Source organism: Salmo salar, chromosome ssa15 (assembly GCF_905237065.1).
Source record: "Salmo salar chromosome ssa15, Ssal_v3.1, whole genome shotgun sequence".
Lineage (NCBI taxonomy): Eukaryota > Metazoa > Chordata > Actinopteri > Salmoniformes > Salmonidae > Salmo > Salmo salar.
In genome coordinates, this window is record NC_059456.1 from 64,411,554 (window position 1) to 64,429,345 (window position 17,792).

The 17,792-nt window shown below is 44.5% G+C and overlaps 1 protein-coding gene across 1 annotated transcript in view; it reads right to left on the bottom strand.

The window, feature by feature from the left end:
• LOC100136520 (synapsin-2) overlaps positions 1 to 17,792 on the bottom strand; it is a 43,673-nt gene that overhangs the window by 11,562 nt on the left and 14,319 nt on the right. Inside the window, exons 2-3 of the mRNA XM_014145457.2 lie at positions 1,480 to 1,537; positions 1,238 to 1,329 (exon numbers count right to left, since the gene is read on the bottom strand). Of these exons, the coding sequence (XP_014000932.1) occupies positions 1,238 to 1,329; positions 1,480 to 1,537 (150 nt within the window). The remainder of the gene's footprint in view (positions 1 to 1,237; positions 1,330 to 1,479; positions 1,538 to 17,792) is intronic.

A 17,792-nucleotide genomic window follows, 5' to 3' on the forward strand; every position in this document is an offset into this window, starting at 1 on the left:
GCGCAGGTGCGCGTAACGATGGTGACAGGTGTTCGCCATAATGAGCAGCCTGGTGACCTAGAGGCTGGAGAGGGAGCACACGTGACAACAGGGATGTAACCAAACTAAACCTCTAAAGTTGTAAACCTCTAAATAATACACGGGACGAGACCCGTAATAACAAGTGCACAATAACACGTAGCAGGAAAGCCGATACAACAGAGCACATGTACTCACAAGACCAATGGGGGGACAATAATCGACAAGGACAACGGGGAACAGAGGACACATACACATACTAATCAGGGTGAATGGGAACCAGGTATGCATAATGAGACAATCAATCCACAGATGAGAAAGGAATTCGGTTGAGTTTTATCTGTGGATTAATTGTCAGAGTAGAGGACCTTGTGCATTTCAGGTAAAATAAGAACTCAAGGTTTATATCACAGGACAAATTAGCTAGCAACAGCAAGCTAGCTAAATTGCCATAAATGTTAAATGCTTTTCGAACTGTCCCCAAATTAATATAGTTGGTTCAGAGTTTGTTTTGATATTTCAACCTGCGTGTCCTGATTGCTTCTGGTGTGGGTGAACAAAATCAACCTTTTCGCAATGTTAGACATCAAATCTGGAAATTTGCCATGGTTCTCTTTACATGTGAAGGTCAACTAATGCTGACCACACCGCTTGTGTCGCGTGCGCGAGCGTTGAAAATAACATACATACATGTTATTCAGTCATTGCACCCTCACTGCTCGCGCACCTCAGCGAGCGTCTGTGTGTGCTGAAATAGAAATAGGTTCTATTTGCCTCTCCCATCTCCTTGTTGGTTTTTAGGAGCATATACCCACGTGCCATCTCCTCACCGTAAAGTTGGTTGCCAACCGCTATATAAAGTCCAAAGAATTAAAAAAGAAGCCTGAGGAAGGAGGAGAGATGATGAGAAAGGAATTCGGTTTACCATTTTGTCATCTCACATCAGTTCATCTTTGAGAGGCAGGACTTGCAGCGCGTTGAGCGTCACAACTAGAACCAACTTGTCGCAATGTCATCGCTGTCGCAATGATTGAATAACATGTATGTGTACATTTATTTTGCAATGCTCTCGCATGCCACAGGAGCGGTGTGATCAGCATGTAAGGCTTGAGTGTGTTGCTCAGGAAAAATTGCCTCAGAGCAATGGTGAATTGTCAATGCTACAGTTTGGCTTGTGTGCATGTGTGTATGGGCGGGCACGTGCGTCCATGCGTCTCACCTGGCCACCTTGGTACCATTTCTCAGAACCTGCATGTCCACATTACAGCTCCCATTGGCATGAGCTATGACGTTGATCTCACTGAACTCAGCCTGCAAGGCAGAAAAACAGACAGGTACATCTGAAGACCTGAACGTAGACACTACAACAATAGAGTCATAGATGCATATTCAGTTTCTAGGTAGAGAAGTCTGAGACAGCTGCCAAAAGTAAATCGACGCAGTTTGCCTAATGAGGCTTACCTGTTCAACTTTGATGTCATAATCTCCATGCACTTTCTTCCCTCTGAAGAGTTTGGCCCTAGGCAATAGAGAAATTAATTGATTATCCTTTTGATGACATTATGAGAAAACACTGTGACTCATTGTTATTGTGTTTCTCTGTGGATGCCTTCCATCAATTTACAATCACGTACGGCTCCAGTCAATATTGAATAAGATACACTTCATTGACTTTAATATGCATCAATATACATTTTATGGCGCGAACACATGCATCTTAATGATTTAATTACACACCACACCATTACCCAAACATTCATATCCCTTCAGATAAACGCGACTTAGAGAACTGTTGATAGTGATAAAGTCAAGGTGGTGATATATTCACTCCAGGGCCATACTAGCGAACATTTGAAAAACTACGTTTCGACTTTTTCTTAGTCTCAAAATGTGCATCAGCCAATAGAAATCATTGACGTAGTTGCATGTGATAAAGCGCTACAAGTTAGCTGTTCCCAATACATAACCTGGCACATTTATCCCTATGCTTACCTGAGCTTGTGGCAGTGATTATTTCCTTTAACAAATTCTGAATCAGTCTATCAAAAACATACACTTTATATCCACCAACCAATGTAATTTCTTAAAATACTGTAGGTCAATTTGACCACCAGAGGGACATTTTAAACCTCCTAATTCAAGTTTAATTTTGTTCCACATGGAACAAATAGTAGAGTGCCAATATTGCATGATGCATCCTTGACTAGGCTACTAGCTACTAACGCCAGACAAAATTCCAAAAGGCAAAATCACACATTTTGGAAGATAAAGGTCTATACAATATTTAAGTTGAAATATTTTTCCCGTTAAAGCACATGGATGGGTGTGAAACGGATTTAGCAAATATGTTGGATTTTGTATCAATTTATGCCATTGTTTGGTGGATAAAAAGTATAAGATCTCTGATAAACTGATGCAGAATTTGTTACAGGAAATAATCACCACCACCTGCTCATTTTAGCATAGGGCTTAACGTACCAGATTATATAATGGGAACAGCTTTCACGTGCAACTACGTCACAGATTTTAATTGGCTGATGCAAATTTTTCTAATGTTCGCAAGTATGGCCCCACCCTGATCATTTTTGTTTATTGTTCGGATATATATCCCTGTTATATGACATTTTAGTAGGCTACCCTGTTGCAGCAATTGCTGCCATCGGGTGGATCTTTACTGCCCTCTGTGAACAAGAAACAATTTACAATTGCAGAAATGATCTGGGTCAATAGCTATGGTTTTTGTCCAAGATAAAAGCCTTTGTGGGGACTAAAGTATTTGTTTGTCTACTGAGAGTCAGTTTAGCATCGAGCTACGTCTGTACAGACACTGCCACTCATTCCCTGTCGATAGACAGGCTGGGCACTATAGAACCCACACACACTGCAGTTGTTGAATATGCCCACGGACAAAGAGGGGAGAAAAAAATCTTAACCTTCCTCGGAAATGGTGCTGTACAGTTCAATGGCCAAAGTAATCAAAAGGTGCTGCATACATATATTTACAGCGGGGCCATACAAGGTTTCAATGGCCGGCCTTACTTAACTTTCTATTGAAATTCCACATAAATAGCAGTGATCACTGAAGTCTAATAGCAGAAGAAAAATACAATCTGAGCAATTATCATACATATAAAGATGTTTTATTGTCACATACACCAGATAGGTGCAGTGAAATGTGTTGTTTTACAGGGTCAGCCAAAGTAGTGCAGCACCCCTGGAGCAAATAAGGGTTAAGTACAGTACCTTGATCATGCATGTTTCACTTCGTTGGCCTGAATACTCGCACCAGCAACCTTTCGGTTACTGGCCCAACGCTCTAGGCTACCTGCCACCCTCTGCTTGTTTATTTCACGTTGGTACTGTATGTCAAACACACTCTAATGAGGAACAGCTGAATAATTCATGGCTGATCTCATTTGAGTCTGGGATTTATCTGTGGCTGTGGAGGAAAACAAGCATCTGAATATGAATCACGCTAGCACAGTCACAGTAGAATGAAAACCTGTAGATACACTGTGTTATGATAAATGGCCTCTGAATGGATATATGCAGGGCTGCCAAAGACATGACTCAGAGACAGAATCACAGTGACAATGCATTAAATTGTAGGGGTTGATTTAAGGCAGGGCTGCCAAACCCTCTTCCTAGAGATCTACTGTCCAGGGGCGGTTCTGGGAGGGGGTGCAGGGGGGGCCAGTGCCCCTGTGACAACAATTTTGGACCCCCTTGTGGCCCCCCTAAATGTGGAGTATGAAATCATTTTGACATAACTAATTTTTGCTATCGTTCTTTTTTAACATCAACGTTATTAGACAGTGGCAATGATGATGATTATGAACATGTTTTTTTGCCTAATTAGTAGAATCATGTGTGTTAAATTAGGGTTGGACTGAAAACCCCACAGGACGGTAGATCTCCAGGAAGAATGTTTGGCAGCCTTGGTTTAAGGGATGGATCAGTATCACAACCGTCTCCCTGATTCAGTTCCTACTTCAACTTATATTTCTTCTGGAGGATGTACTGAATATATTTGTAGAACAGAGGTGGTTCAGAACCAAACACACGAGTAACCTCCCCTGAGACCTGAATACTTGCATTAGCTCCCCGAGCTAATGCCTTGGCTTTGCTCAGCGAGTTAACAGTCGTGTAGCTCCCTGAAGGCCCAGGTTGAAACTCCAGTTGGTTACATTACGTAGGTCTATGCATTGAGGCAGAGATGATTAAACCTTCAATCAACTGCTTTATCTTTGCTTTTTTGCTCTGCACCCTGACCATTGCACATGCTAATAACACCTTCCTGCATTGAATGAAGTAGCCAACATGCCACTTGTCCAGGACCATATGGTGTCATCATCAATAATAACTGACCGTCTATAACAGAATTCAGGTGCCAGACATTTCAAAGCGATCCATGTAGAATTGCTGGTAAATTACCCATGCACGGAACAACAGATGCCGTGTACTGTAGATGGAGACATTTTTACGTTATTTATAAATCAGCATGGTTCTCAAAGTGATGAGCCCAATTTGAGATCTAGATAGAGGTGGCTGGTATTGTGATGAAGGTTGAGGTTTGTCTTCTAAGAGTGGGCAGTCTAATATAGCTACTGATGAGTAAGAGCCACTCCAGTTAGATGACTACTGCTCAAATGATGCATCATTACTGTGAGAGCTTTTATCTAGCAAAGGCTAGCTTTTTCAAACAGAAATTTGCTTCCTGTAGCACTAATTCCAAAAAGTTTGGGACACTGTAAAGTCCATGGAGAATAAGAGCACCTCCTCCCAGCTGCCCACTGCACTGGGGATAGGAAACACTGTCACCACCGATAAATGTACAATAATCGACAATTTCAATAAGCATTTTCACACGCCTGGCCATGCTTTCCACCTGGCTACCCCTACCCAGGCCAACATCTCAGCAGTCATGGGTGCACCTCAGCCATGCTCAAAGTCCTAAACGATATCATAGCCGCCATCGATAAAAGACAGTACTGTGCAGCAGTCTTCATCGACCTGGACAAGGCTTTCGACTCTGTCAATCACCACGTTCTCATCGGCAGACTCAATTGCCTTGGCTTCTCAAATGACTGCCTCGCCTGGTTCACCAACTACTTCTCAGATAGAGTTCAGTGTGTCAAATCGGAGGGCCTGTTGTCCAGACCTCTGGCAGTCTCTACGGGGGTGCCACAGGGTTCAATTCTCGGGCAGACTCTTTTCTCTGAATATATCAATGAGGTCGCTCTCATTGATATATACAGATTTTCGCCTCTATGGCCTATTTATTGCCTACCTCCCTACTCTTCTACATTTGCACACACTGTACATAGACCTTTCTATTTTTATTTTATTTTGTGTTATTGACTGTACTTTTGTTTATGTGTAACTCTGTGTTGTTGTTTTTGTCGCACTGCTTTGCTTTATCTTGGCCAGATGGCAGTTGTGAATGAGAACTTGTTCTCAACTGGCCTACCTGGTTAAATAAAGGTGAAATCATTTTTATTTATTTTTTAAATTGAGGCCATCCATTACAATCCTATGAAGGTATAATTACAATCAACACTTTAAATATTAAGGGCCATATTATGTGAAGAAACATTTGTAAGGAAAGACCCAATGGTGCATATCAATGTCCTGTAATTATAGCTCTCGTATTCAAATGATCTATACCCAAGTTTAAGATAGAAATGGGAGCAAAAAGAAAAAGATTGAGTGAGTGAACGAGTCAGTGTTTGGGTCAATCAAATTGTATACATGAAAATATGTTCCAAATATATTCCACATTTCAGACGTTTTAAAATGGCCTCTAAAAATGGATGTTTGTGTGAGAGTAAGATGATTCAGAGATGATCTTGACAGGTTGCGGTACGATGGGAGCAGGTATTACCTGAATACTAATGTTTCATCAACATTCGCTTCCATCCATTGTGAAAACAAGGCCAAACAAACAAATAGTCAAACTCTTTTAGTTTGTTTGATCAGTGATTTACAATTAACCGTTGATTGGTTGATTTAGATGTCAAACAAAGAGAAACTAAATTATGATCATGTCTTCATCTTCCTTCACCAATATCCTAGTCAGTATATGTCTCCACTGCGACACTGAAGTGATTGAGTGATGGCTCTCTGCCTCGCTACACTCTTAGAAAAAGGGTTAAAAACAGTTCTTCGGATGTTCCCATGGGAGAACCCTTTTTGGTTTGTCTGGTTCTAATTTTCAGAGTTCAAACTTGATGGACACTATGAAAGCTTAACCAAGTTTATTCTTCCCAGAGGATCAATACAGCTGCATTAGACAAAAACCTTTTCACACAAGCATTGACATTTAACCCTTCCTCCTAGGCTGTCCCTTCCTACACATCTGTACAAACATTGTATTTTTACTGCTAAGCAGGACAAGAAGTGATACGGGCCATAAACTTGTATTTCTCCCTTAACATGACCTGCCCTTGACCCCCTTCATCACTACTCCATGGCTCTCCCCCCTTATCAATCCCTGCCGGGGCACCAGTTAGTTGAGGTAATTGAGGTAATATGTACATGTAGGTAGAGTTACTAAAGTGACTATGCATAGATAATAACAGAGAAAAGCAGCAGTGTAAAATGGGGGCCGGGGGGCTGGGGGGCAAAGCAAATAGTCTGGGTAGCCATTTGATTAGATGTTCAGAGGTCTTACGGCTTGGGGGTAGAAGCTGTTTAGAAGCCTCTTGGATCTAGACTTGGCGCTCCGGTACTGCTTGCCGTGTGGTAGCAGAGAGAACAGTCTATGACTAGGGTGGCTGGAGTCTTTGACAATTTTTAGGGCCTTCCTCTGACACCACCTGGTATAGAGGTCCTGAATGGCAGGAAACTTGACCCCAGTGATGTACTGGGCCGTACACACTACCCTCTGTAGTGCCTTGCGGTCGGAGGCTGAGCAGTTGCCATATCAGGCAGTGATGCAACCAGTCAGGATGCTCTCAATGGTGCAGCTGTAGAACCTTTTGAGGATCTGAGGACCCATGCCAAATCTTTTCAGTCTCCTGAGGGGAATATGTTTTGTCGTGCCATCCTTACGATTGTCTTGGTGTGCTTGGACCATGTTAGTTTGTTGGTGTTGTGGACACCAATGAACTTGAAGCTCTCAACCTACTCCACTACAGCCCCGTTGATGAGAATGCGGGAGTGCTCGGCCCTCCTTTTCCTGTCGTCCACAGTCATCTCCATTGTCTTGATCACGTTGAGGGAGAGGTTGTTGTCCTGGCACCACACGGCCAGGTCTCTGACCACTTCCCTATAGCCTGTCTCATCGTTGTCGGTGATCAGACACTGTTGTGTCATCGGCAAACTTAATGATGGTGTTGGAGTCATGCCTGGCCTGCAGTCATGAGTGAACAGGGAGTACAGGAAAGGACTGAGCATGCAACCCTGAGGGGCCCCCGTGTTGAGGATCAGCATGGCGGATGTGTTGTTACCTACCCTTACCACCTGGGGGCGGCCCGTCAGGAAGTCCAGGATCCAGATGCAGAGGGAGGTGTTTAGTCCCAGGGTCCTTAGCTTAGTGATGAGCATGCAAACTCAGCAAAACAATAAATGTCCTCTCACTGTCAACTGTGTTTATTTTCAGCAAACTTAACATGTGTAAATATTTGTATGAACATAACAAGATTCAACAACTGAGACATAAACTGAACAAGTTCCACAGACATGTGACTAACAGAAATTGAATAATGTGTCCCTGAACAAAGGGGGGGGGGTCAAAATCAAAAGTAACAGTCAGTATCTGGTGTGGCCACCAGCTGCATTAAGTACCGCAGTGCATCTCCTCCTCATGGACTGCACCAGATTTGCCAGTTCTTGCCGTGAGATGTTACCCCACTCTTCCAACAAGACGCCTGCAAGTTCCCGGACATTTCTGGGGGAAATGGCCTAGCCCTCACCCTCCGATCCAACAGGACCCAGAAGTGCTCAATGGGACTGAGATCCGGGCTCTTTGCTGGCCATGGCAAAACACTGACTTTCCTGCAGGAAATCACGCACAGAACGAGCAGTATGGCTGGTGGCATTGTCATGCTGGAGCGTCATGTCAGGATGAGCCTGCAGGACGGGTACCACATGAGGGAGGAGGACGTCTTCCCTGTAGTGCACAGCGTTGAGATTGCCTGCAATGACAACAAGCTCAGTCCGATGATGCTGTGACACACCGCCCCCGCCCCAGACCAATCGATCCCGCTCCAGAGTACAGGCCTCGGTGTAACGCTCATTCCTTCGACGATAAACGCGAATCCGACCATCACCCCTGGTGAGGCAAAACTGCAACTTGTCAGTAAAGAGCATTTTTTTGCCAGTCCTGTCTGGTCCAGCGACGGTGGGTTTGTGCCCATAGGCGACGTTGTTGCCGGTGATGTCTGGTGAGGACCTGCTTTACAACAGGCCTACAAGCCCTCATTCCAGCCCCTCTCAGCCTATTGCGGACAGTCTGAGCACTGATGGATGGATTGTGCATCCTGGTGTAACTCGGGCAGCTGTTGTTGCCATCCTGTACCTGTCCCGCAGGTGTGATGTTCGTATGTACCGATTTTGTGCAGGTGTTGTTACACGTTGTCTGCCACTGCAAGGACAATTGGCTGTCCGTCCTGTCTCCCTGTAGCGCTGTCTTAGGCATCTCACAGTACGGATATTGCAATTTATTGCCCTGGCCACATCTGCAGTCCTCACGCCTCCTTGCAGCATGCCTAAGGCACGTTCACGCAAATGAGCAGGACCCTGGGCATCTTTCTTTTGGTGTTATTCAGAGTCAATAGAAAGGCCTCTTTGGTGTCCTAAGTTTTCATAACTGTGACCGTCTGTTAGCTGTTAGTGTCTTAATGACCGTTCTACAAGTTTGTTCATTAATTGTTATGGTTAATTGAACAAGCATGGGAAACAGTGTTTAAACCCTTTACAATGAAGATCTGTGAAGTTATTTGGATTTTTACGAATTATGTTTGAAAAAGGGTCCTGAAAAACTTTCTTTTTTTGCTGAGTTTACATATGAGATAAGTAATGTAGGGTATGTAATCATTATATAAAGTGGCATTGTTTAAAGTGACTAGTGATACATTTATTAACTCCAATTATTAATTATTAAAGTGGCTAGAGATTTCAGTCAGTATGTTGACAGCAGCCACTCAATGTTAGTGATGGCTGTTTAACAGTCTGATGGACTTGAGCTAGAAGCTGCTTTTTTGTCTCTCAGTCCCAGCTTTGATGCACCTGCACTGACCTCACGTTCTGGATGATAGCGGGGTGAACAGGCAGTGGCTCGGGTTGTCGTTGTCCTACCTTCCTGTGACATCGGGTGATGTAGGTGTCCTGGAGGGCAGGTAGTTTTCCCCCGGTGATGCATTGTGCAGACCGCACTACCCTCTGGAGAGCCTTACGGTTGTGGGCAGAGCAGTTGCCGTACCAGGTGGTGATACAGCCCGACAGGGTGCTCTTAATTGTGAATCTGTAAAAGTTTGTGAGGGTTTTCAGTGACAAGCCAAATTTCTTCAGCCTTTCGAGGTTGAAGAGGTGCCTTCTTCACCACGCTGTCTGTGTTGGTGGACCATTTCAGTTTGTCCATGATGTGTACGCCAGGGAACTTAAAACTTTCCACCTTCTCCACTACTGTCCTGTTGATGTGGATAGGGGGTGCTCCCTCTGCTGTTTCCTGAAGTCCATGATCATCTTCTTTGTTTTGTTGACGTTGAGTGTGAGGTTATTTGAGTGTTAGGAGTTACCACACTCTGAGGACCTCCTCCCTGTAGGCCGTCTCATCATTGTTGGTAATCAAGCCTACCACTCAAGTGTCGTCTGCAAACTTGATGATTGAGTTGGAGGCATGCATGGCCACGCAGTCATGGGTGAACAGGGAGTACAGGAGAGGGCTGAGAGCGCACCCTTGTGTGGCCCCAGTGTTGAGGATCAGAGGGGTGGAGATCTTGTTTCCTACCCTCACCACATGGGGTGGCCCGTCAGAAAGTCCAGGACCCAGTTGCACAGGGCGGGGTCGAGACCCAGGGTCTCGAGCTTAATAACGAGTTTGGAGGGTACTAATGCTGAGCTGTAGTCAATGAGCAACATTCTTACATAGGTTTTCCTCTTGTCCAGATGGGTTAGGGCAGTGTGTAGTGTGATTGTGATTGCATCGTCTGTGGACCTATTGGGGCGGTAGGCAAACTGGAGTGGGTCTAGAATATCAGGTAGGGTGGAGGTGATATGATCCTTGACTAGTCTCTCAAAGCACTTCTTGATGACAGAAGTGAGTGCTACGTGCAATAGTCGTTTAGCTCAGTTACCTTAGCTTTCTTGGGGACAGGAACAATGGTGGCCCTCTTGAAGCATGTGGGCACAGCAGACTGGGATAGGGATTGGTTGAATATGTCCGTAAACACACCAGCCAGCTGGTCTACACATGCTCTGAGCACACGGCTAGGGATGCCGTCTGGGCCAGCAACCTTGTGAGGGTTAACATGTTTAAATGTTTTACTCACGTTGGCCATGCTGAAGGAGGGCCCACAGGTTTTGATAGCAGGCACTGTATTGTCCTCAAAGCAAGCAAATAAGTTGTTTAATTTGTCTGGGAGCAAGACATTGATGTCCGCGACGGGGCTGGTTATCTTTTTGTAATTGACTCTAGACCCTGCCGCATACGTCTCGTGTTTGAGTCGTTGAATTGCGACTCTACTTTGTCTCTATACTGACGCTTAGCTTGTTTGATTGCCTTGCGGAGGGAATAGCTACACTGTTTGTATTCTGTCATGCTTCCGGTCGCTTTGCCATGATTAAAAGCAGAGGTTTGTGCTTTCAGTTTTGTGCGAATGCTGCCATCAATCCACGGTTTCTGGTTAGGGAAGGTTTTAATAGTCACTGTGGGTACAACATCACCGATGCACTTGCTAATAAACTCGCTCACCGAGTCAGCGTATACATCAATGTTGTTGTCTGAGGCTACACTATGGTGTTGAACGCTGAGCTGTTGTCAATGAATAGCATTCTCACATAGGTGTTCCTTTTGTCCAGGTGTGAAAGGGCAGTGTGGAGTGCAATAGAGATTGCATCATGTGTGGATCTGTTAGGGCGATATGCAAATTGGAGTGGGTCTAGGGTTTCTCGGATAATAGCGTTGACGTGACCGCTACGGGATGGTAGTCATTTAGGCATTTTACCTTAGTGTTCTTGGGCATAGGGACTATGGTGCTCTGCTTGAAATATGTTGGTATTACAGACTTAGACAGGGAGAGGTTGAAAATGTCAGTGAAGACACTTGCCAGTTGGTCAGCGCATGTTCGGAGTACACATCCTGGTAATCAGTCTGGCTCTGCGGCCTTGTGAATGTTGACCTGTTTAAAGGTCTTACTCACATTGGCTGCAGAGAGAGTGATCACACGATTGTCCGGAACAGCTGTTTCTCTCATGCATGTTTCAGTGTTACTTGCCTCGAAGCGAGCATAGAAGTAATTTAGCTTGTCTGGTAGGCTTGTGTCACTGGGCAGCTCTCTGCTGTACTTCTCTTTGTAATAGTTTGCCACATCCGACGAGTGTCGGAGCTGGTGTAGTACGATTTGATCTTAGTCCTGTATTGACACTTTGCCTGTTTGATGGTTCGTCTGAGGGCATAGCGGGATTTCATATAAACTTCCGGATTAGAGTCCCGCTCCTTGAAAGTGGCAGCTCTACCCTTTAGCTCAGTGCGGATGTTGCCTGTAATCCATGGCTTCTGGTTGGGGTATGTACGTACAGTCACTGTGGGGACGACGTCATCGATGGACTTATTGAAGCCAGTGACTGATGTGGTGTACTCCTCAATGCCATCGGAAGAATCCCGGAACATATTCCAGTCTGTGCTAGCAAAACAGTCCTGTAGCTTAGCATCTGCTTCATCTGACCACTTTTTTATTGACCGAGTTACTGGTGCTTCCTGCTTAAATTTTTGCTTGTAAGCAGGAATCAGGAGGATAGAATTATGGTCATTTGCCAAATGGAGGGCGAGGGGGAGCTTTTTACGCGTCTTTCTGTGTGGTGTAAAGGTGATCCAGATTTTTTTTATTTTCTCTGGTTGCACAAATTTGGTAAAACGGATTTAAATTTCCCTGCATTAAAGTCCCCGGCCACTAGGAGAGACACCTCTGGATGAGAGTTTTCCTGTTTGCTTATGACGGTATACAGCTTGTTGAGTGCGGTCTTAGCACCTTTTCTAAGTGTTCTGTAATTCCTACTGCAGGGAGAAAGGGGAAAAGCAAACCTCTGACCTTGTTCCATCTGTCTTTGTTTACCTTGTGAGGTATAGCACATCATTGCTCTCACAAGACACACCCCCTTAAGTGGTTGACAGTTTTCAAAATAAGAAGACAGCGTAAAATGAAAAGCAATAGGTATCTTGGTGTAATAGTAATAGTATTAGTAATTTTAACTAGAGTACAGCAGTGGAGAATGTGGAAAGTTTTAAGTTCCTTGGCGTACACATCACGGACAAACTGAAATGGTCCACCCACACAGTGTGGTGAAGAAGGCGCAACATCTCTGAAGGCTGAAGAAATTTGGCTTGTCACCGAAAACCCTCACAAACTTTTACAGATGCACAATTGAGAGCATCCTGTCGGGCTGCATCACCGCCTGGTACGGCAACTGCACCGCCTATAACCGCAGGGCTCTCCAGAGGGTGGTGAGGTCTGCACAATGCATCACCGGGGGAAAACGACCTGCTCTCCAGGACACCTACACCACCCGATGTCACAGGAAAGCCAAAAAGATCAACAAGGACAACCACCCGAGCCACAGCCTGTTCACCCCGCTACCATCCAGAAGGCGAGGTCAGTACAGGTGCATCAAAGCTGGGACCAAGAAACTGAAAAATAGCTTTTATCTCAAGGCCATCAGACTGTTAAACAGCCATCACTAACATAGTGAGGCTGCTGCCTAAATACAGACTTGAAATCATTGGCCACTTTAATAAATGGATGAGTAGTCACTTTAATGATACCACTTTAATAATGTTTACATATCTTGCATTACTCATCTCATATGTATATACTGTATTTTATACCATCTATTGCATCTTGCCTGAGGCGCTCAGTCATTGCTCATCTATATATTTCCATGTATATATTCTTATTCCATTCCTATACTTAGATTTGTGTGTATTAGGTAGTTGTTGTGGAATTGTTAGATTACATGTTAGATATTGCTGTACTGTCGGAACTAGAAGCATAAGCATTTTGCTTCACTCGCAATAACATCTGCTAACCATGTGTATGTAACCAATAACATTTGATTTGATTTGAACTACAGATCTAGGATTAGATTAATCTATCTCCAAAGGTTAACCATTACGGGCATACCACCCTGCATCCCATTGCTAGCTTGTTTCTGAAGCTAAGCAGGGTTGGTCAGGGTTGATCCTGGTCAGTCCCTGGATGGGAGACCAGATGCTGCTGGATGTGGTGTTGGAGGGCCAGTAGGAGGCACTCTTTCCTCTTGTCTAAAAAAATATCCCAATGCCCCAGGGCAATGATAGGGGACATTGCCCTGTGTAGGGTGCGGTCTTTCAGATGGGACTGCTACAAGACCATGGTGCTTGCCTATGGAGCTGTGAGGGAACGGCACCTCCGTACCTTCAGGCTCTGATCAGTCCCTACACCCAAAGAAGGGCACTGCGTTCATCCACCTCTGGCCTGCTCGCCTCCCTACCTCTGCGGAAGCACAGTTCCCGCTCAGCCCAGTCAAAACTGTTCGCTGCTCTGGCACCCCAATGGTGGAACAGGCTCCCTCACGACGCCAGGACAGCGGAGTCAATTACCACCTTCCGGAGACACCTGAAACCCCACCTCTTTAATAAGGAATAGGATAAAGTAACCCCCCCAAAAAAAAGATATAGATGTACTACTTTAAAGTGGTTGTTCCACTGGATATCATAAGGTGAATGCACCAATTTGTAAGTCGCTCTGGATAAGAGCGTCTGCTAAATGACGTAAATGTAATGTAATGTAATGTAATATCAATATGGAACAAAAACTCACAAATAATACACACATTTAATTTTTTATAGAACCATTCTCCACGCCTGAGGCAGTTGTCGAGGCTAAAAGATCCCATGGCACTTATTGTAAGAGTAGGGGTGTTAACCCTGGTGTCCTGGTTAAATTCCCAATCTGGCCCTCATACCATCATGGTTATCTAATCATCCCCAGCTTCCAATTGGCTCATTCATCCCCCCTCCTCTTCCCTCTAACTATTCCCCAGGTTGTTGCTGTAAATGAAAATGTGTTCAGTCAACTTACCTGGTTAAATAAATAAAAAGGGAGATAAGTTATCTGATCCTGTATCAGAGGTTGGGGGAAGCTTCTGGTCCTGATTGACATGCTAACCTCCTATATCTGGGTTTATTTACCATGTTAGTATCTCAAGAGGCCTCTGTAGCATGCCGTATTTGTGACACTTCCAGTATAATGGTGATAGGTGATCTGGCCTACATGCTTCATTCCTGCAATGCACAAGGTCAATACAGAACCACTAGTGAGTATGCATTTGAAAGCCTGTCAGTTGAGGGGAAATTGACGTGCCACTTCAAACAGGTAGCAAGCAAAGAACAGCTAGTGAATATAAGTGCTGCTTTGTTTCTAATATTTCCTTCTGAGGCAGGATGATATTGTACTGAGCAGCCATTCTGTGAGTGAGTGCTGTCCCAGTTCTGTTTAACAAAGGAAGACTGTTCCCACACTTTGTCTTGGTTCTTGGCTATAGTTTATCTATAGACTGTTCAACTCCAGTTCAACAACCTCTGACATCACAGTGTTGTCTATATACACAGTTGTTCATGCACTCTTAGAGAAAAAGGTGCTATCTAGAATCTTAAAGGGTCCTTTGGCTGTCCCCATAGGAGAACCCTTTGAAGAATCAATTTTGGTTGCAGGTAGAACCCTTTTGGTTCCATTCTAGCATGGTGAAGAAAGGCAGATACACCTGTATATGGGAGGTTAGCATGTCAATCAGGACTAGAAGCTTCCCCCAACCTCTGATACAGTATCAGATAATGTGTTATCCCACTAATGGTTAACCCTTGAGGATAGATGAATCTGATCCTAGATCTGCAGGTGCTATCTAGAACCTTAAAGGGTTCTTCGGCTGTCCCCATAGAATAACTCTTTGAAGAACCCTTTTTTGTTGCAGGTAGAATCATTTTAGTTCCATACAGAACCCTTTATGTTGAAGAAAAGGGCGGCAGAGGGGATGGCTGCTGTTTACAGGCTCCTAAACAATTGTGCTATTTTCTGTGTTGTTTCGCATTGTTTGTAACTTATTTTGTACATAATGTTGATGCTACCATGACCGAAAATAGTTTCTGGATATCAGAACAGCAATTACTCACCTCAAACTGGACAAAGATTTTTTTCTTTAATGAATCTGGCACGAAGGATATAATGTTGCTCCTGGACAAGGCCCAACCCCCATCATTCACATATAGAAAAGAAGGAGATACAGGGGTCGAAGATCAAGATGCCTTGTGAGAATTTGTCGGCGAGTGGGTAACCCACCTCTACCATCCGTTCTATTGGCCAACGTGTAATCACTGGAGAATAAACTGGATAAACTCCGTTCGAGATTATCCTACCAACTGGACATTAAAAACTGTAATCGTGGCTGAACGACGACACGGATAATATACAGTTGGCTGGGTTTTCCGTGCATCGGCAGGACAGAACAGCTACTTCCGGTAAGATGAGGGGTGGGGATGTGTGTCTATTTTACAATAACATCAATGTATATTATGTATAATAATAAAGGTAGTCTTGCGGTATTGCTCGCCTGAGGTAGAGTACCTCACGATAAGCTGTAGATCACACTATAAACGGAGAGAGTTTTCATCTATACTTTTGGAGCTGTCAATTTACCACCACAAACCGATGCTGGCTCTAAGACCGCACTCAACGAGCCCTTAGCAAACAAGAAAATGCTCATCCAGAAGCGGCACTCCTAGTGGCCGGGGACTTTAATGCAGGGAAACAAATTTGTTTTACCTAATTTCTACAAGGATGTGAAATGTGCAACCAGATGAAAAAAAAGCTCTAGACCACCTTTACTCCACACACATAGACGCATACAAAGCTCTCCCTCGCCCTCCATTTGGCAAATCTGACCATAATTCAATACTCCTGATTCCTGCTTACCAGCAAAAACTAAAGCAGGAAGTACCAGTGACTCGCTCAATACAGAAGTGGTCAGATGACACAGATGCTACGCTACAGGACTGTTTTGCTAGCATAGACTGGAATATGTTCCGGGATTCATCCAACGGCATTGAGGAGTATACCACCTCAGCCACCGGCTTCATCAATAAGTGCATCAACGACGTCATCCCCACAGTGACCTTAAGTACATATCCCACCCAGATGACATAGATTACAGGCAACATCCTCACCGAGCTAAATGCTAGAGCTGCCACTTTCAAGGAGCGGGACACTAATCCGCACACTTATAAGAAATCCCACTATACCGTCAGACGAACCATCAAACAGACAAAGCTTCAATACAGGACTAAGACTGAATCCTACTACACCGGCTCTGGAGCTCATCGGATGTGGCAGGGCTTCCAAACTATGACGGACTACAAAGGGAAACCCAGCCGCGAGCTGCCCAGCATACCAGAGATCATACCAGACAGGCCAAATGCCTTTTATGCTCGCTTCGAGGCAAGCAACACTGAAGCATGCATGAGAGCACCAGCTGTTCCGGAAGACTGTGTGATCATGCTCTCTGTAGCCGATGTGAGCAAGACCTTTAAACAGGTCAAATTCACAAGTCCGCGGGGCCAGACGGATTACCAGGACATATACTCAGAGTATGCGCTGACTAACTGGCAAGTGTCTTCACTGACATTTTTAACGTCTCCCTGACCGAGTCTGTTAGACCTACATGTTTCAAGCAGACCACCATAGTCCCTGTGCCCAAGAAAGCGAAGGTAACCTGCCTAAATGGCTACCGCCCCGTTGCACTCATGTCAGTAGCCATGAAGTACTTTGAAAGGGTGGTCATGATTCACATCAACACCATCATCCCGGAAACCCTAGATCCACTCCAACTTGCATACCACCTCAACAGATCCACAGATGAGGCAATCTCAATCACCCTCCGCACTGCTCTTTCCCACCTGGACAAAAGGAACACCTATGTGAGAATGCTGTTCCTTCACTATAGCTCAGTGTTCAACACCATAGTGCCCACAAAGCTCATCACTAAGCTAAGGACCCTGGGACCAAGTCTAGATCCAAAAGGATCCTTCACAGGTTTCACCCCCAAGCCATAAGACTGCTGAACAATTAATCAAATGGCCACCTGGACTATTTGCATTGACATCACCCCCGTTTTTACGCTGCTGCTACTCACTGTTTATTATCTATCACTTTAAGGGTTGTGCTATTTTGTACTTTAGTTTTTTTAGTAAATATTTTCTGAACTCTATTTTCTTAAAAGCTGTTGGGGCTAGGGGGCAGTATTTGCACGGCCGGATTTAAAAATGTACCCGATTTAAACTGGTTACTACTCTTGCCCAGAAACGAGAATATGGATAGAAAACACTCTAAAGTTTCTAAAACTGTTTGAATGGTGTCTGTGAGTATAACAGAACTCATATGGCAGGCCAAAACCTGAGAAGATTCCATACAGGAAGTGCCCTGTCTGACAATTTGTTCTCCTTCTGTTGCATCTCTATCAAAAATACAGCATCTGTGCTGTAACGTGACATTTTCTAAGGCTTCCATTGGCTCTCAGAAGCCGCC